Genomic DNA, 19,835 nt, shown 5'->3' with positions numbered 1-19,835 from the left:
GAATAGATACCAGAGGAGAAAGGGAGACAATATCACGAGCCAGAAGATTGGTGACCAGAGCAGACGAAGAACCATCACGCCAGTAAGCCTAGTTCAACCAAACGTTGGCGAGTCACCGAGATACAGCAGAGAGCATAATCACCGATAAGTGACCACTTTTTCTTCTAGAAGCAGATACCTGTACGCCTCTGGAATGCAATAAATATACTAGGCGTGAACAAAGTATCCACAGAAACGTACCAGAATCTTCACCAAACGCTTTCCGAATTCCTGACTTGAGGTCCCGGAGTTTTTTCCGCCAGATCACAGTAAAGATATTGCTTCTCCCGATAGTCTTTAGACAGATCTATTTCAGCTTCGGCGTATTGCATCATCTGGACGATTGAATAGGACATGAGGCGTTCGAGATCACGCTTGAGCTTGAGCTTGAGGTGTACGGCTTCGTTGAAAAGTTGGTCGTATTCTCTGCGTTGTGCGGGGTCCATTGTCTCGATGTGAGCATCCGTCTCTGTGCTGGGGGAGGACATGGCTTTGATGTAGAAGAAATGAAAGGGTGTGGTAAATAAAAGGTCGTGGTGGCGGTCGTAGTTCAAGCCGTATTTGAAACTCCGACGCTGCCTGCCGTCCTTTGCCGCTCTACCGCGCTCCTGCGTCTTCGTTATCTGTTCAAGCCATTTCTTCCCTATCAGCTAACAAGGAAGCTGAAGCACCCTTCAATTTGTACCACAATCCAAATCTCACAGTGGATCCGAACCATGAAGTTCAAGCATAATCCCGGCGATATCCAGCACACATGGTCCTCAGTGTTGCTTTTGTTGTAGGACTTTGGCCTGGGCGGATTGATAGGACACGATGATAAAGGTGAGTTGCGAGAGAAATTTACTCAGCTAAACGGTTCTCAGGCCTGTATTTCAAGATGTCTGGGCACATAGAGCACCTGTTTCCGCACTTTCTTCCTTTCTTCACACAAGAAGCTCGCGGGCCTGAACTAGAGTCATAACACTGACCATCATGGGCCGGGAGAAGGATGGTCTTACAAATGGTCTACCCAACACCGACAGTTAGACTGCTGGAATAAAAAGGATCATGTCCAGAGACTGTCCAACATTCTCCGAACATGGCAGACCTGAATGTGTCTACGGTATTGTCACTGACCGGACATATAGCTTTGATTACAGGCGGAGGGATGGGGATGTACGGATGTACGTGTCCTGACTTTTCTCCGTGATCCACAATTGACTCAACCCGTCAGTAGAGGCTTCAGCATTGCGAAAAACTTTGCTGCAAATGGAGCCAAAGCGTACAACGGTCCCGTAGGCAGCTGCTCTCTTCCTACGATATTCGCTTCTGATGTACATACAGAATCCAGATGGACGTCACAGACGAAGAGAGCGTCAAGGCCGGGGCCAAACACATCGAAGGAATCGATGGAAAGCTCGATATCCTCATCAACAAGTTCGTCCGTGGTGCTGTCAATTTCCTACGCTAACATCACTGTAGTGCCGGATTCGCCAGCTCCCTTCGCGACCCAGACTTCATGGCGAAGTTTGCGACGGCAGATCCTTTCGAACCCGAGACCCTCCAGAACTGGGCCGACATCTTCGCGCTAAACACTATCGCCCCATTCTTCGTCGTCCGTGCTTTCCAACCCCTCCTCATCAAAGGAGCACATTCCCGCCCCTAAGGCACAGCAAGTGTCACAGTGCGACTGTGCGACTTCCCTTGGTTATAGCGATTCAAAACATGTCAACACTGGGGGATCAATTATCTGTCTTCTGACCCTTGGGTTACCACCTCTGATCTTGCCCACCAACTTCGCTTTCCTTACGAATTCTTACCCGTCGTTTCGCCTTATCAAATTGTTTCATGGTTTCTATTTAGTTTGTAAACAACTGCACAAGGAGGTGCTGAATTAACTATTTGATGATGTGGTGGCCCTCCTAGGCTCAATACCCCAGTTGGAGGATCTGGTATTCATCATTCGTCTCGGCCAAAGCATCAAAGTCACTCGAAGCGGGTAAGGGTGCCTCACAAAAACACGCTATTGTTACACTTTGGCTACGTTTGATACGCGAAAGTGAATTCTGTGACGGCCAAATGAGGCCCGGTAATGGGACCTAGGAGAAGGTTAACTTCGGTTAGCTTATGACATGAACTATTAACACCACCAGAATGACGCCAAAATGAATGTATCAGCTCGGTGTCAGTATGCATGCTCCGGACAAGAGAAGAGAACATCGCACTCCATTTTCTTCGTCTCAATCGTCACATACGGAAAGAAAATACGGCCCGTGTCTCGTTTGCCACTCCGTTTCTTGTCCATGGAGTAACACTCATCTTCATGTATACAGACACTTTCGTTAGACTTAGACGCATATAACTGACTGGTGTGCCGGTCAGGCGCTGTAACCGTCGACAGTTCAGTTCGGATCGAAGTCGGTATCACTATATTAATGATACAGACCAAAATGCAGACCAAACCAATTTTATCATAGCTCCGCTACCATTCTGAGGCCTTTCACTCAGCGGCCCTCTATGCTAAGTTGATATCTCTCTATACCCAGATGAAATGCTAAATATCACCTTCCAACATATTCGAATGCCTTGCGAGCTTCTTCATGCGGCGCCAACATATACAAACTTGCTCCAAGATATCCGGACCCGGTCCTCGTCGAAGTACGGTCCGGAGATTTAAAAGGCACGCAATGTACTGGTGATTTCTTCGGCTTACCATGTTGCTGCTATTACGACCGCAACGAAGATAAACAACCGTAAGAGTTGGCCAAAGAGTGCAGGCGCCGGTATTAGGTACTGACGAGATTGACGATGGACGATGAAACAGTCGTCGAGTTCGTTCCTGTTATCCTTGATCGCCATGCTCCATTGATATTAAAACCATCATCATGAGAGATCCTCAAGAGGAAGGAGCTTAATGCGGTACCACTAAGAAAATGCATTGAGCTGGATACATATTGAACACTTCTTCACCAGGGCTTTCAGCCGAAAAGGGGTTGCACATTCCTACATGCTCAAGTTCAGTTTCTTAATGGAGCCGTGGTATCGATCCCTTGTATTTCTTTCCGCAGTCTTTGATATCATCAGATGTTCCCGGCTGAGGCGGAAAAAATTACGCGAATTCTACGCAAAGAATTTGGCGCGAACTCGGGGTCGCTTCAACACCGTTGCGAAGGTATTGACCGATGTCGTTGTGGCGTCTTGAACGCCTTTTTTTGTTTGTACCCGGAGAAAGATGGGAGTCAGCGGAGGGTTAGAACTTAAGTAGTAGGTGGAAGGAACATAGCTCCGAATCTTATGGATGTGGATAAACTGGACCAGAGCTTAAACACGTTCTTTTATTTATTTGAGAGATTGAATTACTTACCGTCACGCTAAAGATTCATAGTAAGTAGCTGCTTGCGATACCTTCACGTTTTCCTAGGCCTCGGCACCGGGCGAGCAGTGTATGTATATCTATCGTCCTCCCTACCCGGCGGCAATCATAGCACTGCTGATCCTACACTCGGCTGTACCCGTTTGGCAACACACGGTAGTGACCATCCCCATACATAGACCCCTTCACGGGAATCAAAGATCCACTCAATGATTTCTCCGAATGGGAATATTAGAACTTGCTCAATTTGGCGTAACTCAGTTATCACACCAAAATCAACATACACATTCGGATTGAATGCCAAACTACAGGTTCAACTCGCTAAGCCTGTATCTCTTTGCTCCCAGATAGAACGCCATATACCCTTTAAAGAAATTTTCGTACGAGCTTCGCACTTCTTGGTGCGGTGACAAGATACACAAGACCCTCTCGTGCGCCTGGATGCACTGTTCTGCCACGTAGCGAAGTGCCTCACTCTTTGGCTCTGCGCGAGCTTCAGCCAAGAGAGATATGAGATTGTGCGTTTCACCTTCGCACTCCTCCTTATAGAATGAAGTGATGTCGTTTGTGAAGTTGATGACGTCACGAAGGAGGGGAAGAGCTTGGACGTATAGGTTATACGGCAGGTCTTTGGGGAACATAAAGATGGTGTAGGCTTCAGCGATTCCACTGAGCTCGCGAAGAAATACGGTGTATCTGTCAACTTTATGAGTCTACGATCTTCGGTAAGTAAGAAAGCCAAATGCGAGAGTGAAGGTTACTCGCCGGTTCAGATTTACTGCGTATCTCTAAAATCAAGCCAGTGATGAACCTGAGGCCCGCTTGGACAATAAAATCAGCTGCGACATCGCCAAAGAGCTGAGGGGTTTCTGCTAAGACGTTAGCAAAGTCGTCTAGCATCTTGGTTGGCTGCTTCTCCGAGGAAGCAAAGTACTGTCCAAGAAGGAATCACTTGTAAGTGGAATCCATTGCCAGTAGACCTATCGATATCACCTTGGTAAAATTAGGAACACCGATGAGGGCGTCGGGGTCATCAGGGTAGACATCGTCGAAGTATGTGGCGAACGCGGTAAAGAAGACGATGTATACTTTGACGTCAACATTGACTAGATGGTGGTACGCCGAAGCAGTGATGTTAAGCCCAACCGTTAGGTACGGCTTAAGCGCATCAAGGGCATATCCTCGACGTTCAGCCTCTTTGGTACAAAGATCTTCGAGTGCGGCATCCTCGACAGGTGGCAAGTTAGTGGTGTCAAAATGGTGCAAGAAAGAGCGCATTATGTCTTCAGTGGTCTGTCTCCGCGGAAGGTTTGGCAACCCAAGTGCACGTCCTGAGAGGAATAAACAAAAGGAAAGTCAGTGCAGAGAAGAGCACGGCATAGACAAAAACACCATACCGGCTAGATTCGACAGAGAAGAAGCCCAGGATCGAAGTCTTCGGCATTGGATAGTATGAGGGCCAACGCGCGAAGGAGCCATTGTTAATTTGTCGGACGTGACTTGCTTAGGCTTCGACGTAAGGTATCGATACAACAGGAATCCATATGAAGTTTCGTCTTCAATGTATACTCTCAGAAGTCACCAACGAGAACGTCACGCGTCTGAAATCAGGCCTTCATGCATATGTTCCATACTTAGCTTATTACCGGAATCGTTTATTCCCCGGAGGTCAATAACTGCACAAATAGCGAGAATTGTGATGGCGGAAACCAGAGCGAAGGAATGGCGTTGCTCGTGAACCAGCCCAATTCTTGATAGGCGGCCTACCGGCAGGGAATAGCGTGGTGTTGTTGCTCTGGATCGAAGTTAGCATCCACGTTGAGATTCCACGGTGTTCATTTTACGGCCATCTATACACTAGCCCCCTCTTTTTGTCACTGGTCGCACGTCTCGTACGGCGCTTGTAGTGTGACGAGAAATCCCACATTCCGGGGATTTCCAGATAAATCGTAATGGCTACGAAAATGATCATCTGGAAGAACAAGAAAACGGTGGAGTGGGTTTGAGAGCTGAGGTCCACGTCGCACGAGGTGGATATTAAGGGCCAAACAAAGGGGGGGGCAAACTTTCATTGAGGAAAGTAAGTCCGAGTCACAGCAGGATCAGCAAAAACTACCGACAATGCAGTTCCCGAAGACATCGCCATTCTGCCATTCATCATCACACTGATCCTCTTCGAGGGTCATCAGAGTAAAAATGTCCACTCGGGGCCGCTCGTATTATGAAGCATTGGCCATGGCTCACGGATAGTACTGCAGCGTCATTCAAGAGCCGGCGGAATTTAGACAGAAGGAATAGATGTATGGTTCTCCACACTACGTGCGAATACTCCGGAGAAACAAGTTTGACGCGCTGAGACATCCAATGCCACCACCGTGAACCTAGCATTATATCCGACGAAGGGTAGTCGAGAACGATTTTCAGGCTAACGCCAAAACCGTCTCCTTGCAATTGATTTCTCACACGCTAGCCCAGAAATGAATTGAGAAGTACGATAGCCGTATACTCCACCACAAGCTAGACTCGTCTTCGCGTAAGTCGCGATGCAACGCTGTAGTTGCCTAAAACACGCTGGAGGCATGGTACCGACAGGAGATATGATGGCAACCGCGTCGGATGCGAGACCGTGGTAGCTTCCAAACGGGAAAGTGGACAGACCCTAAAACTTAGGTAGGTATCTCTATATTTGACGCTAATATATACTCACAGATTCGTGTTAGCCCTCTAGTATCGCAAATGTGTTTATCGCCGTAATGACAACGATGCATGGAAGAATGCCCTACTCTTTTTCCGATGATGTGGGAGGGAGGAATACGGCTAGCACGCCTCTTGGCTTCAAACATTCATTTCCCAAAAATGAGACATCTCCATGGACTTTACGTTCTATTGTTGTTGTATGGCGGTCGATAATTTTTGCAACAGCGTTGCTAATACAATGCGGGCCAGCGGTAATGAGGGTGGTGGAAGTCTTCCGCGTCAAGAGCAAAGGAACGGTGTGCGTCTTAACCACGGTACCGATAACCAGACCAACAACGCTGTGTGAGACAATAAAGAAGGAATTGGGAGCTGCCTTCGTATTCTGATTCAACATTTGTTCAAGAACCATGTCTTCTCCTGAGACTCTCTCTTTGCATTGATCGGTGTCCGACGGCGTCCCGCGATAGTAAGATGCGAGTCCAGCTAGACAGTCAAACGTTGATTGCCTGGGAAATAAAAATGGAACAGGGCTATCACAGTGTGGCCAGGAACGTCGAGCAGAAGCTTGGACCGATGAAGGTAGGGGTGATGCAACTTCGTGTCAGAGGAAACTAGTAGCAACACCGTGCCACTGCAGGTAACGAACCTCGCAACCTCGCCATTCACCTTCACCCTCCTGCATGGGTGCAAGGGAATAACAGCGCTAGATATACTTCAACAGCCGGTGCCCGTTTCTGGATAGCCCATGTGAACTCGAGAAGCAACTCTGAGTCTGAAAATTTTTCTTGTCAGATTGAGAAGAATGTACCACGAGACACTATCTCTCACTTTTTTTAAACATAGCAGTGCCTTGAATGTCGCAAAATATCCCATAATGGTACCGGAAGAGATGCCTCTGAAATAAAATAAATATATTGGGCGTGGACGACGGGTCTACGGAACATACCAGAGTCTTTACCAAACTTTGTACGCATTCCAGGCTTGAGGTTCAAGAGTTCTGCTGCCAGTTCACAGGGAAGAGATTGCTTCCGCTGATAGTCTTTAGACCTCGCCATTTCATCTTCGGCAGATCGTATGACCTGGACAAGTGAATAGGACACGAGGCATTCGATTTCGTCGCCAACTTGGTCGGATTCTCTGCGTTATGCTGGGTCCATTGTCTTTGTGAGCATCTATCGCCTCGCTGGGGTATGACATGGCTTTGAGGTCGAAGAAAGGGCGTGGTAAAGTTGGTAGTTCAAGCCGTGTTTGAAACTCCGACACTGCATGCCATCCTTTGCCGCTCTACCCTGCTCCGTTGTTTGAAGAGACCGTACACTATCATCCTTTACAATACCTTGTCCTAGCCACCGGTGTTTGCTTCGGAAGAACCAGAGCCTCTATTATGACGGTCACCAGCGCGAACATGGTGCCCAGGATTTCCTCTCTGACCCATGGAGAGTACGGGTGCTGACATCTTGAACTTCTAAACCTTGAAGGACAAGGACAAGGATTCTGCTGGCTTATGCTACCTCCTCTTCCGTCGTTACTACATCTTTGCCTAACGGTTCAAGATTCACTCGTTTGCTCAGACTGAAAACATATGCACGTAAACACTCTTCCTTGAAGAAGCTTTATCGTGCCTTCCCGTGAAGCTCGGAGGCATCAATGGGTGTTAACCTCACTCGTCGTTGGCGTACGTCCGTTATCATATTCTAAAAGGCTCTACTTATACCGTGTCGTGGCAAAGCTCACAAATGTATTTTCAGGCATCTTGTACGAATTTGATGGAGCAGGATGCACCTGAATAGCCCACGGATAAGTCAGTATTAATGATTGAAACGGATATGCTGCAGACAGGAACAATCCTCGGAGGAGCAATGTTGCGAGAATGCTCCATGTCCAGGCAGCGCAGAGCGAACGCTTTGATCGGTGAATTGCTCCGCTGGACTAGTTACTGACCAACATGTCCAATACAGGTCTCTCATTGTAAAGCGTTTGAGGCGGCTTGTCTTCCCGGTGCGACTTCATCAAGGTTGTAGCCAGATACGACATGCACTGAGGATTCAACAGAACAACCTTGGGATAACCGTCATAATCTTCTATCTTCCATCCATTATAACAGTGCAGTACCCCAGAGCCTTAGTTCCGAGGGGGATGGTTACCATTCTTCTCGTCTTATGGAATGTTCGGTCAATATGAACTCCGAGGCTTAGCTCAGGGAGGTCTTTTTACCCAGCGAACCTTCATTCAATCGTCAAATTATAGCAGCATCTTATTTAAAGCTGGGAGTATATCACTGAATCCAAGAGCCGCAGTTCTTTCTTCACATGGTCGCATTAACTCTTGTGATCGCATCGCTCCTCGTAAGCACTCTGCTTTATCGATGGTTCAGACGACCGTCAGTCAAGTACGTCAAGGGACCACCGTCGGCCTCTTTCTGGCTAGGTAAACGACCATATTTTGGTACAAACATGGGCTCATACACGATACCAATCAGGCCACGAACGCGTTCTCCGCAATCAAGATAATGCTGGTGATCTCGAAACGAACTGGCGTAGGGAATATGGCACACTATCGTGTTGGGGGCTGCTTTGGGGTAATCAAGCTCTCTGTCTCTCGTGGTCACAGTTAACTCAACGATTTTTCAGCAAGACGTCCTGGTAGTGTGCGACCCCAAGGCTTTCGAACATATTTTCCACAAGTCACGACCTTATCCAAAATCGAAGGATACCACCTTCATCCTGAATCTCTTCATTGGCCAGGGGCTTGCCACTATCGTTAGTGAGTGCTCATCATGCTCAGTTTGCACACAGAAAACGTCATTCCTAGACCTCACACAGCGACGAACCCCAAACGGCACGGATAACAGGAGAAAACGAGCAAGGCTACGCGAAACGCAAGACTCCTTCACCTGCAGAGGGCGAAATCTGGGCAGAGGTGAGCGATAAGGCAGCTTCCTACGTTCTGGACAGTAGAGATAACTAAATTGCGCGTCTGTACGTCGAGGAGTTCCCCAGTCCATTACAGCGTAGAAACCATCATCGTCGAAATCGGTTCCCGGCAACAAGTCAAGGTAGGCCCAAGAGACAGCTCAGAAATTGTGGGAGAAGGCGGCAGGCAGATAGGTTGAATGATTACAAGGTTTCTTCAGAGCGTGAACTGGAGGCCTTGAGGTCGAACCTCAAGGCGGAGCATCAGAAGTACAAACAGGTTAATGAGAACAACAACGCGATTACTGCGATACTGGAGAAGTGGTTTATTTACGCGTAACCTCGCCGTCGTGACCAGAATGAAGCAAGGCAAAACAGACGGGATTGTAATCACGCAGCTACATACCCGGTAAGTTCATTACCTGAACTAAAAGATCGGTTCATGTTTTGGGTTTTCGTCTGTCGAAGAGGGTTGCGTTGAGACTAGATGTAGATGTAGATGAACTTGGACCTTCACGCCGAGGAACCTTGTCCACACAAGAACCAGAATGTTCTCCGAGTCGATTCACATACATTTCACCATGACATAATGCGGATACACAAGACACTAAGTATACAGAGAGTAATGTGGGAAGATACTGTCAAAACAAACGCGGTCAGACAATGAGTATCTGCGATGGGTTCGTTAAGACGTACCGACGGTCAAACTTTCAAGGTAGATCCTTTGCCCAAGGTAGAGACCACAGCAGAAACGGAGAAAGGATCCCAAGCCAGAAGAATGTGGGCGAGAGCAGTTGAAAGATCAGCACGTCGGTCAGCCTAGTTCAACTAAAGGTTGGCCAGTCAAGGAGACACAGCAGGGAGCATAATCACTGATGACAGAGCAGTTGTTCTTCCAGAAGCAGATGCTGGTATGCCTCTGAAATAAGATAAATAGACTAGGCGTGGACAACGCATCCACGGAACGTACCAGAGTCTTCACCAAACGTTTCACGTATTCCTGGCTTGAAGTCCTCGAGTGTTGCCGCCAGTTGGCGAAGAAGAGATCGCTTCTGTCGATAGCTTTTAGACTGGGCTATTTCGTCTTGGGCGGATCGCATGATCTGGATAAGTTGATAGGACATAATGAGTTCTATTTCACGCTTGAGCTTGAGGTGTATGGCTTCGTTGAAAAGTTGGTTACGGTATTCTCTGCGTTGTGCACGGTCCATTGTCTCGATGTGAGAATATATCGCCTCACTGGGGTAGGACATGGCTTTGAGGTAGAAGAAATGAAGGGCCGTGGTGGTATAGACGGTACCAGTGGTGGTCGTGGTCGTAGTTCAAGCCGTGTTTGAAACTCCGACTCGGACGCTGCCTGCCGTCCTTTGCCGTCCTACCATACTTCCTTGCTCTTCGCGTCTTCGTTATCCATTCAAGTTCTCTTCCCTCAGCTAACAAGGAAGCATCCATTGATTGGTACTGCAAGCCAAGCCTCGCATCTGATACCAACGACAATATACAGGCGTGAGCTTAGCAGAATCCAGCGCATAGATGAATGCGGTCCTCAGTGTTGCCCTTAGCTCGGGTGGATTGATAGGACACGACAATAACGGTGAGCTGGGAGAGTCGCGAACTCACCTAAACGGTTCTCAAGCTTCTATTTCAAGATACCTGGGCTCATAGAGCACCTATATCCACGTTTTTTTTCGTCTTTTTGCTGGCGTAATGACTGTGGAAGAAGATCGCGGCCCACGAACTGGAATCATAATGCTGACCATTATGGGAAAAGGATGGTCTTGCAATAAGGTCAGATCAGCGGTATCCGACACCAACACAGTTTCGCTGAATAAGACTGAAGGACCGTGTCCAGAGAGTGTTCAGTATTTCCCGAACATGGCAGATATTAATGTGGCTACCGTGTTGTCGCTGTCCGGACGCATAGCTTTTGTTACAGGCAGGCGGACAGGGATGTAAGTAACCTGACTTTCATGCGCGACTCACAGTTGACTCGTCAATAGAGGGTTCAGCATTGCTGAAACCTCTGCCGCAACGGAGCAAAAGTATACATCTCTGGGTGAAGACAAACGTGTTAGACTAAGCTACGCCGTCAATTACAGACGTCTCAGGATCAATTGTCTTGCAAGCAGCCGTTCTCTCTTGATGACGTTCGTTCTGATGTACCTGCAGAATCCAAATGGACTCCGTCACAGACGAAGAAAGCGTCAAGGCCAGGGCCAGGCACATTGAAGGAATCAACGGCAAAAATTCCTTTCGAGTTTTGGGCCCGCTCCACTTCGCTCGCATGCAGTCCGACAGAAGCCACTTTGGAAATGCTCACCCTCGTTCTGGGCGCGAGCTTTGCTGGGAGGGTATCCCGATTTGGGTGGATACTTTGGAGTCAGTGGCGCTGATACTGGCAAAGAGACATGCAGGGACGTGAGTGCCTTCAGTACTGGAGTAGAGGCGATGTTACAAGTTCGAGTTGCTGTCGTCACGTCAGCAGATCTTCTAGGCTCGACTATACGGGTCACGGATACACGGAAACGGCTTCATCACCATGTACGGATCCCTTCACTCGCTCAAATGCCCATCCAATTATTTGCTTATCAAATATGAATATCACAGCTCCCCAGTATATACATCCTCGCAATCGACAGGCTAAATGTTCAGTTCGTTAAGTCTGTATCTCTTGGCACCCAAATGATATGCCAAGTATCCCTTCACAAACTCCTTGTACATCTCGTGCGCTTCTTTGTGTGGCGACAAGATAAGTAACGTCCTCTTGTGTGCCTCCATGCATTTCTCCGTCAAGTAGCAAAGAGCCTTGGTCTTTGCCTCACCGTTGGCTTCAGCCAACATTGATATAAGGTTGTGGTTGTCACCGTCACACTCCTCCTTGTAGAATGAGGTGATGTCATTTATGAAGTTGATGACATCGCGGAGGAGAGGAAGAGCCTGGACATATACGGTATATGGCATCTCGGTAGGGAAAATGAATACGGCGTAGGCCTCGGCAAGTCCGCTTAGCTCGCGAAGATATATAGCGTATCTGTCAACCTTGTGTGTCTGTCACAAAGTAAGTAAATCAATATCCAGAGTGAAAATTACTACTCGCCGGTTTAGATTCACTCCTTATCTCTAAAATCAACGCAGTCATGAACTTGAAGACCGCATGGATAATGAAATCAGTAGTGACTTCGCCAAACAGCTGAGAGGTTTCTGCTAGGATCTTCGCAAAATCATCGAGCATCTTATTTGGCTGCTTCTCTAAGGACGCAAAGTACTGCATAGGAGAAGTTGATGGGATTTTAGATATCAGACATCAATATTCACCTTGGTAAAATTAGGGACTCCGACAAGGGCGTCAGGGTCATCAGGATAGGCATCATCGAAGTATATCGCAAACGCGGTGAACATGACGATGTACACTTTGACGTTAAGATCCTCGAGATGATGGTACGCGGAGGCAGTGATGTTGAGTGAGGTCACTAAGTAAGGCCTGAGCGCGTCGAGGGCGTATCCCCGACGTTCAGCTTCTTTCATACAAAGATCTTCAAGTGCGGGATTCGAGACAGAGGGTAAGCTGGTGGTGTCGAACTGGTGCAGGAAAGATCGGATTATGCATTCAGTAGTCTGTTGAAGGCCTGTGGGGTTTGGGGACTTGACATGCCCTAAGGAAAGTGCGGAAAGGTCAACTTGAAGTCGAGAAAATAAACGTTCAAGAAAAAGAGCATACCAGATAGGGAGGAAGGCTGAGGTTGAACTCCCTGATGCTGAAGACTTGTGTTTTCAGGGGAAAGAGACATTGTCACCTTGTGGGATGTCCTTGAGTACAATATAAAGGTCCGTCAAGTTCAAGTTCAATGTATACTCGTTTTGACTCTTAGCTCCGAATGACTGCACAAACACCGACGAATGAGTGGCATTGAAGGCTAGTTACTGCTCCGAGATGCATTGAATATCATTTCGGTAGACCTTCTTCTCACTGACTAAGTTAGTTTCCGATTGGCTGCACTCGCATTTGAAACTATACATTCAATACACCATCTCCTCGCTGCGGTACACTGTTATTTGATGCGTAGTGAGACACCGTACCGGGGTTTTTTTATAGTGTTGTTAGCCTCGAAACTCCGAAAGTACAGAAGGTTTCGCCCGAAGGTGCCATACATAAGTACATGAGGTTGTACCTGTTCCTGGGTTATTTTTGGTGTGAACAGCTAACTAGATCATCTTAAAACTCAGATGTCTAAAGTCTGACCATAACCCGGCCTGAAATCAGAGCGAAGTAGGTTGGGTGTAAGGGCCCCGGGTCCAGACATTCAAAACCCATCTATCAGGCCATACCCGTGGGGATTCGAACTTGATAACTGGGGTTGCACATGAAACCCCCGTACTGGTAAGTTACCGATTGGTTCCTTGTAGTTAGTTCTAACTTATTTTTCCTCGCTGGAGGGGTTGAGACGTAGCCTTCGATCCTAGTCTACGAACTGCGGAGCGGCGCCTGGCTAGCTCCAAGAACTGTTGCCATATGGCTGCCGGAATGGGGTGTGTATGTGTCCTACTGCTGCCTTCCAGCTGGACTCTAGGAAAACTTAGCTATGTAAATAGTATATGGCGCGACGAAAGCAGCCTTGGAGAAGCTCACCCTCATTCTTGCCACGAAATTTGCTCAGAAAGATATTCCGATCAGAGTGAATGCGCTTGTCAGAACCGACCTCCGTGACTGCAACTTTCCCTAAGGCCAAATACAAACACGCACAGGTGTGAGTGCAACCTCAAAGAGAAAAGCAATACCTGGTCTGCTGCAACATCTCCACTGCTCAGCCACCTCGATACCACAACTCTGCGGCAAGATATCTTAAAGAGATGACTCTCATCCGTGGTCACATCCTGAAAAGATTGGCTAAACTGACAATGAAACCAGTGTACTAATGTTATGGTTATTGTTGGCAGTATTGCAGTGGGAGGCTTGCAGTAGGAATAATACCTAATTGTTAGCTACTAGAGCTCCTAATGAGCTCCTTATATACTACGAAAAGTATCTAGAATATTCTACCTAAAGTACTAAATATATCCAAGTATCGTGACAAATGAGTAAGCCGAAGCTTCGGGAATCTTCTAGTACAAGCTTGAAGTTGCAAATCCCAACAGTTATAGTATAACAATTAGATAGGCATCGTGTGAGATTTTGAATGTATGGATAGCCAGTCAGTCACGGTGGAATTCCCATACAGCGTTACCAACGTTCCACCTCATTTCCGAGGGCCCTCTTTTGTAAACCCCGTTAGTTGTTTTCTGTTGTGCTTGAGACACATGCGACCCAACATGATGCTTGCCCAATAAGCAATCTGATATAGCCTTTAAGCTGTAGTGCATGTAAAAGATCGGTTCATGTCTTGGATTTTCGTCCGTGAAGAAGGTTGCATTGAGGACTATAGGCGTAGATGAATTTGGGCCTTCGCCGATGAACCTTGCCCATACAAGAACTAGAATGTTCCTCGAATCACATAAATTTCACCATGACAGGTTGCGGGTACAAAACTAAGTACAAGACTCTGAGTCTAGGAACGGCATACGGAGAACAATGCAGAAAAACACTGTTAAAATAAATGCGATCAGACAATGAGTATCTGCGATGCTTCGTTAAGACGTACATGGTCAGGGTAGATCCTTTGCCCAAGGTAGAAACCACAGCAGAAATGTAGAGAGGATCCCAAGCTAGACGAACATGGACAACACCAGATGAAAGATCATCATGTCAGTCAGCCTAGTTCAACTAAAAGTTGGCAAGTCAAGGAGATACAGCAAGGAGCGTAATCACTGATGACAGGGCAGTTGTTCTTCCAGAAGCAGAAGTCTGTACACCTCTAAAATAAAATAAATATACTGGGCGTGGATGATGGGTCCACGGAACATACCAGAGTCTTCACCAAACTTTTTACGCATTCCAAGCTTGAGGTTTAAGAGTTCTGCTGCCAGTTCGCCTCGCTATCATTTCATCTTCGGCATGATCTAGACAAGTGAATAGGATATGAGGCGTTCGATTTCGTCGCCAACTTGGTCGTACTCTCTGTGTTGTGCGGGGTCCATTGTCACGATTTGATGTGAGCATCTATCGCCTCGCTGGGGTATGACATGGCTTTGAGGTCGAAGAAAGGGCGTGGTAAAGTTGGTAGTTCAAGCCGTGTTTGAAACTCTGACACTGCATGCCGTCCTTTGCCGCTCTACCCTGCTCCGTTGTTTGAAGAGACCTTAGGCTACCATCCTTTACAATGCCTTGTCCTAGCCACCGGTGCTTACTTCTGAAGAACCAGAGCCTCTATCATGGCGGTCATCAGCGCGAACATGGTGCCCAGGATTTCCTCTCTGGCCCATGGATGGTGCCGACATCTTGAACTTCTAAACTTTGAAGGACAAGGACAACGATTCCACTGGCTTATGCTACCTCCTCTTCCATCTTTACTACATCTTTCCTAACGATCTAAGATTCATTCGTTTCCTCAGACTGAAAACATATGCATGTCAACACTCTTCTGTGAAGAAGCTTTATCATGTCTTCCCGCGAAGCTCGGAGGCATCAATGGGTGTTAACCGCACTCGTTGTTGGTGTACGTCCATTATCATATGTCTCAAAGGCTCTGTACCGTATCGCGGCAAATCTCACAAATGCATTTTCAAGAACCTTATATGAATTTGATGGAGCAGGATGCACCTGAATAGCCCACGGACAAGTCAGTATTAATTGAGATAGATCTGTCGCAGGCAGGAACAACCCTCGGAGAAGCAATGTTGCGAGAATGTCCCATGCCCAGGTGACGCAGAACGAACGCTTTGATTGGTATCCGCTAGACTGGTTACTGACCAACATATCCAATACAGGTCTCTCATTCAAGCTGTGAAGCATTTGATACGCGTTGTCTTCGGTGCGTCTGCATCAAGGTTGTAGCAGCCAGATACGACATGCACTGAGGATTCAACAGAACAACCTTGGAATAATCGTCATAATCTTCTATCTTCCATCCATTATGAGTCCTAGTCTGGCCGGGGTCCGGTTCGGTCCAGGTTCGGGCACATTTGCCTGAACCTCGAACCCGCACCTCCAGGTTCGCTCCCCAACCCCCCGAACCTCGAACCTGAACCTCAGGTTCAGGTCCACAAGGTTCGGTCCAGGTTCGAACCCGGTCCAACAGTTTTTTTTTCATTGTGTATCACAAACCATGTATATAAAAACAATCACTAAACTACATGGATCAACGACTACATTGAAAAGTCCCAGTCTGCCTTGTCAAAACAAGGTCCAGTATCCATCCACGCTTCATTCTGCGCACTTACGCGTCCATCTCGATAAGCTTCCTTCAAACGCTGGATAAGCTTTGCTGCAACCTGGACACGACACTTCGTGTTCTCTGGAAGGATCAATGTTTCGTCAACTTCTCGACCCATGGCCGGATTATTGGCACTAGGCGACGGGCGTACTCGGGCGTACTCGATTTGCTCAAATTTCTTGCAAAGACGTAATTACAGTGCTGAACGTGGTGGCTTGAACCTTATATTGCCCGACTATATAGTTACCCCAAAATGAGACCACGATTCTCTGTATTAGGTAGTATTACGAGGGGAAATTTAGATTTATAAACTCACCTGTACACTCGCGAAATTTGCACGAATTATTTGGAGGTTCAGCAGGTTCGAACCCGGTGCGCAAATTTCGGCCAGGCTGAACCCCGCACCTGGACCTTGGTGGCTGTCCTGAACCTGAACCTGAACCGCACCTGGACCTGCGGGTTCGGTTCAGGTTCGGACCGGGTTCATGCGGTCCTGCACCGGACCGCCGCCAGACTAATTATGACAGTGCAGTACCGCAGAGCCTTAGTTCCGAGAGGGACGTTGCTATTCTTCCGATGTGTTATGGAATGTTCGGTCCATATGAACTCCGAGGCTTAGCGAGTCAGGGAGGTCTTTTTGTCCGGCGGACCTTTATTCAATCGTCAAGTTCTATCAGCACCTTATTTAAAGCCAGGAGTATATCACTGAATCTAAGAACCGCAGTTCTTTCTTCATATGATTGCATTATTCCTTGTAATCGCATCGCTCCTCGTAGGCTCTCTGCTTCATCGATGGTTCAGACGACCGTCAGTCAAGCACGTCAAGGGACCACCGTCGGCCTCTTTCTGGCTAGGTAAACGACCATGAGTGGGTATTAACACGGGCTCATACACGATACCCATCAGGTCACGAACGGGTTCTCCGCAATCAAGATAATTCTGGTTATCTTGAAACGAAATGGCGTAGAGAATACGGCACAATTTATCGTGTTGGGGGTTGTTTTGGGGTAATCAAGCTCTCTATCTCTCGTGGTCACGGTTAACCCAACAGTCCTCTAGCAAGACGTCCTGGTAGTATGCGACCCCAAGGCTTTGGAGCACATTTTCCACCAGCCACGACCTTATCCAAAATCGAAGGACACCATCTTCATTCAGAAGCTCTTCCTTGGCAATGGTATTGTCACTGTCGCTGGTGAGTGTCCATCCCATCCAGTTTGCACACAAACACACCTAGTGCATTCAGATGAAACTCACCACCGCCAACGCAAGATCCTGAATCCGGCATTCTCTCTTACGCAGCTCCGAAAATACGAGGTTATCTTTCAAGAATGCTCTGACAAGGTAGGTGCATCTGTACATCAATGAGCGCGGCAATGTTTGGAAGCTTATAACGATTATAGCTTGTGAACGGGATCAAGAAAACTGTGACCAGTGGTGCAGGTGAAACCGTCAATATCCATGACTGGACAAGCAAGGTTACCCTAGACATAATTGGGTTAGGTGAGTGCCAGCCGTTTTCTCCCATCTCTCTCACTTAAATATGAAATCCAAAAGCCTCGTTCCGGTATGATTTTGGTTCGCTCAATAGTCAAACAACGGAGCTAGGGCGAGCGATGAAGCATCTTTTGTAAGATCCGTTTCCTTATTTCAACGGCTACTGCATCTAATATCATCTGGTTTCAGCACTGACTCGCAATCCAATACAACGGCACTAGAACTTATTCTCATAGCTCTGATACGAATGCTTCCAGATTGGGTCCTAGGACTTCTACAGCTGATCTCGACTCGAGAGATTCGCTCAATTGCCAGCGTAGGAAACGTCTCCAAGAAAACTAGCAGAGAGATCATGGCTAGCCGCAACGAGGTACAGACGCCAGGTGACGATAAAGATATTGTTGATCTCCTAGGTAAGTTTACTGGTCCCATCTAATAAGATATCTAGTATTAACATGACTATATCTCTAGCAAGAGCTCGCTCAGCAGGAAAAATGCAAGATGACGAAATCGAGGCGCAGTTGATGTTCGTGTCATGTTCTTACTTACCCTTCTTGATCATGACGACTTTTTGTGCTCCAGGACCTTCGTCATTGCTGGGCACGAGACGTCGGGCAATAGTATAGCCTGGTTGCTTTACGAACTCGCTATGCATCCTGAGCATCAATCCATAATTCGCGCAGAGCTCAAACAATCCGGGTCAAATGATTACGACTCTATGCCGTTCTTGAACGCAGCTATCAAAGTAAGCTCAGTAGCTCCATCGGATACCTATGTTGATTTCTCGTAACAGGAGGCTCTCCGTCTACACCCACTTTCACACTCCATGCTACGTACCGCTCCTCATAATGATGTCCTCCCTCTCTCAGGAGGGAAAACGCTTGCCATACCCAAGGGACAGACGTTCATTTGTTCTGCTTACCTATACAACCGGTATGATCTTCCCATGTCACCTCGATGCACATCTGACGCCAACGTTTTCTAGTCTTCCATCTCTCTGGGGAGATGACGCGGAAGAGTGGAACCCTGGTCGGTTTCTTGACAAGACTCTGCCGGTCTCGCTTGGTGTGTACGCTAATCTGTGAGTGAGATCTTGACTTTGTATGCGCTCTTAAGACTTATGTGGAATGCTAGGATGACATTTAGTGAGTTGTGCTTCGGTGCCTTTTCTCTTCTACTTATTGTGACCCTCAGGTGCTGGATCTCGTTCATGCATCGGGTAATTATTAATCAATTCTATTTCATCTTGTTCCATTGCGCTGATGCTCTTCCTTCTCTCTTAGGTGGAGATTTGCGTATGTACCTCGTCGTTCCAGTCTCACTTCGATCCAACTGATCTAAAAAAATGCAGCGTCATGGAAATCCAAACAGTTCTAGCTAATCTGATTCTGCACTTCGAATTCAGTTTGCCTGAAGGAGGGGTCGAGGTCCTACATTTCCCCGGGACACCGGCGGTCGTACCCTATGTGAAGGGAAAGGCACATTTAGGCTCCCAGCTACCTTTAAGGGTGAGGGTTTTACACTAGTGAATGATAGCCGCTTCAGAGGGCCCGGTACTATTAGTGTGTACTAGTCTGAGCATGTTTCAAATCCCGACATCACCCACTGTTTTATTGGCAAGGATTCGTCGCATCTTGTAGGATTACATATGATCTTCCAACATTCCCGACCACCAAGGCCCTCGAAGATGAGTTATTTGATGAAAGGGGAAAATTCGATTTGATAAACAAATAGACAAACAGCATCTCTCTCCTTTCCGACCAACCATTCTCTACGGAGATTTCTCATGGATGACGCCACTACCAGGTACATCCAACATCCACTTGTGCATACGGAACGTCATGCTAGACCTCATATAGTAAGGATGGCTAGACCGAAACCAAAACGGCATGGAAGGCAGGAGAAAGCGAGCAAGGTTACACGAGACGCAAGACTTGTTCACCTGCAGAGGGCGAAATCTGGGCAGAGATGTGCGATAAGGCAGCTTCCTGCGTTCTGGACAGTAGAGATAACTAAATTGCCCGTCTGTACGTC

General features: G+C 47.4%; 7 protein-coding genes across 7 annotated transcripts; 3 read left to right on the top strand and 4 right to left on the bottom strand.

Annotated features, from left to right (window-relative positions):
* Positions 1 to 838: 838 nt before the first annotated feature.
* EV420DRAFT_1578675 (uncharacterized protein) lies at positions 839 to 1,991 on the top strand. Its single transcript, XM_060474572.1, has 4 exons — positions 839 to 1,202; positions 1,253 to 1,313; positions 1,363 to 1,455; positions 1,501 to 1,991. The coding sequence occupies exons 1-4, from the start codon at positions 1,118 to 1,120 to the stop codon at positions 1,682 to 1,684; spliced, it is 423 nt and encodes a 140-aa protein (XP_060324232.1). The 5' UTR covers positions 839 to 1,117; the 3' UTR covers positions 1,685 to 1,991.
* Positions 1,992 to 3,642: 1,651 nt separating this feature from the next.
* Positions 3,643 to 5,210, bottom strand: EV420DRAFT_1079278 (isoprenoid synthase domain-containing protein). The gene is made up of 4 exons (XM_060465703.1): positions 4,789 to 5,210; positions 4,385 to 4,722; positions 4,157 to 4,324; positions 3,643 to 4,104 (listed from the first exon to the last, which is right to left on the bottom strand). The coding sequence occupies exons 1-4, from the start codon at positions 4,868 to 4,870 to the stop codon at positions 3,697 to 3,699; spliced, it is 996 nt and encodes a 331-aa protein (XP_060324231.1). The 5' UTR covers positions 4,871 to 5,210; the 3' UTR covers positions 3,643 to 3,696.
* Positions 5,211 to 6,170: 960 nt separating this feature from the next.
* Positions 6,171 to 7,495, bottom strand: EV420DRAFT_1485380 (uncharacterized protein; the record flags this gene model as incomplete). The annotated part of the gene is made up of 5 exons (XM_060470205.1): positions 6,171 to 6,594; positions 6,735 to 6,764; positions 6,788 to 6,860; positions 7,035 to 7,225; positions 7,425 to 7,495. 5 exons carry the CDS (start codon positions 7,493 to 7,495, stop codon positions 6,171 to 6,173), a joined length of 789 nt encoding a protein of 262 aa, XP_060324230.1.
* Positions 7,496 to 8,397: 902 nt separating this feature from the next.
* Positions 8,398 to 9,055, top strand: EV420DRAFT_1649724 (uncharacterized protein; the record flags this gene model as incomplete). Its single annotated transcript, XM_060478352.1, has 4 exons — positions 8,398 to 8,515; positions 8,568 to 8,666; positions 8,723 to 8,847; positions 8,900 to 9,055. 4 exons carry the CDS (start codon positions 8,398 to 8,400, stop codon positions 9,053 to 9,055), a joined length of 498 nt encoding a protein of 165 aa, XP_060324229.1.
* An 814-nt stretch (positions 9,056 to 9,869) lies between these two features.
* On the bottom strand, positions 9,870 to 10,286 carry EV420DRAFT_1768864 (uncharacterized protein; the record flags this gene model as incomplete). The annotated part of the gene is made up of 2 exons (XM_060480995.1): positions 9,971 to 10,286; positions 9,870 to 9,919 (listed from the first exon to the last, which is right to left on the bottom strand). Exons 1-2 carry the CDS (start codon positions 10,251 to 10,253, stop codon positions 9,870 to 9,872), a joined length of 333 nt encoding a protein of 110 aa, XP_060324228.1. The 5' UTR covers positions 10,254 to 10,286.
* A 1,354-nt stretch (positions 10,287 to 11,640) lies between these two features.
* On the bottom strand, positions 11,641 to 12,891 carry EV420DRAFT_1752344 (isoprenoid synthase domain-containing protein; the record flags this gene model as incomplete). The annotated part of the gene is made up of 4 exons (XM_060480402.1): positions 12,719 to 12,891; positions 12,316 to 12,653; positions 12,179 to 12,265; positions 11,641 to 12,048 (listed from the first exon to the last, which is right to left on the bottom strand). Exons 1-4 carry the CDS (start codon positions 12,786 to 12,788, stop codon positions 11,641 to 11,643), a joined length of 903 nt encoding a protein of 300 aa, XP_060324227.1. The 5' UTR covers positions 12,789 to 12,891.
* A 3,972-nt stretch (positions 12,892 to 16,863) lies between these two features.
* Positions 16,864 to 19,459, top strand: EV420DRAFT_1079163 (cytochrome P450). The gene is made up of 15 exons (XM_060465702.1): positions 16,864 to 17,161; positions 17,214 to 17,314; positions 17,367 to 17,499; positions 17,551 to 17,648; positions 17,708 to 17,807; positions 17,862 to 17,934; positions 17,991 to 18,214; positions 18,273 to 18,327; positions 18,384 to 18,546; positions 18,595 to 18,734; positions 18,787 to 18,882; positions 18,936 to 18,946; positions 18,996 to 19,020; positions 19,085 to 19,096; positions 19,153 to 19,459. The coding sequence occupies exons 1-15, from the start codon at positions 17,044 to 17,046 to the stop codon at positions 19,325 to 19,327; spliced, it is 1,524 nt and encodes a 507-aa protein (XP_060324226.1). The 5' UTR covers positions 16,864 to 17,043; the 3' UTR covers positions 19,328 to 19,459.
* The last annotated feature ends 376 nt before the right edge of the window (positions 19,460 to 19,835 follow it).

This window comes from Desarmillaria tabescens (genome assembly GCF_030435595.1).
Source record: "Desarmillaria tabescens strain CCBAS 213 chromosome Unknown EV420scaffold_65, whole genome shotgun sequence".
Taxonomy (NCBI): Eukaryota; Fungi; Basidiomycota; class Agaricomycetes; order Agaricales; family Physalacriaceae; genus Desarmillaria; species Desarmillaria tabescens.
The sequence above is the reverse complement of the archived record's forward strand: the minus strand, read 5'-3'. Positions and strand labels throughout refer to the sequence as shown.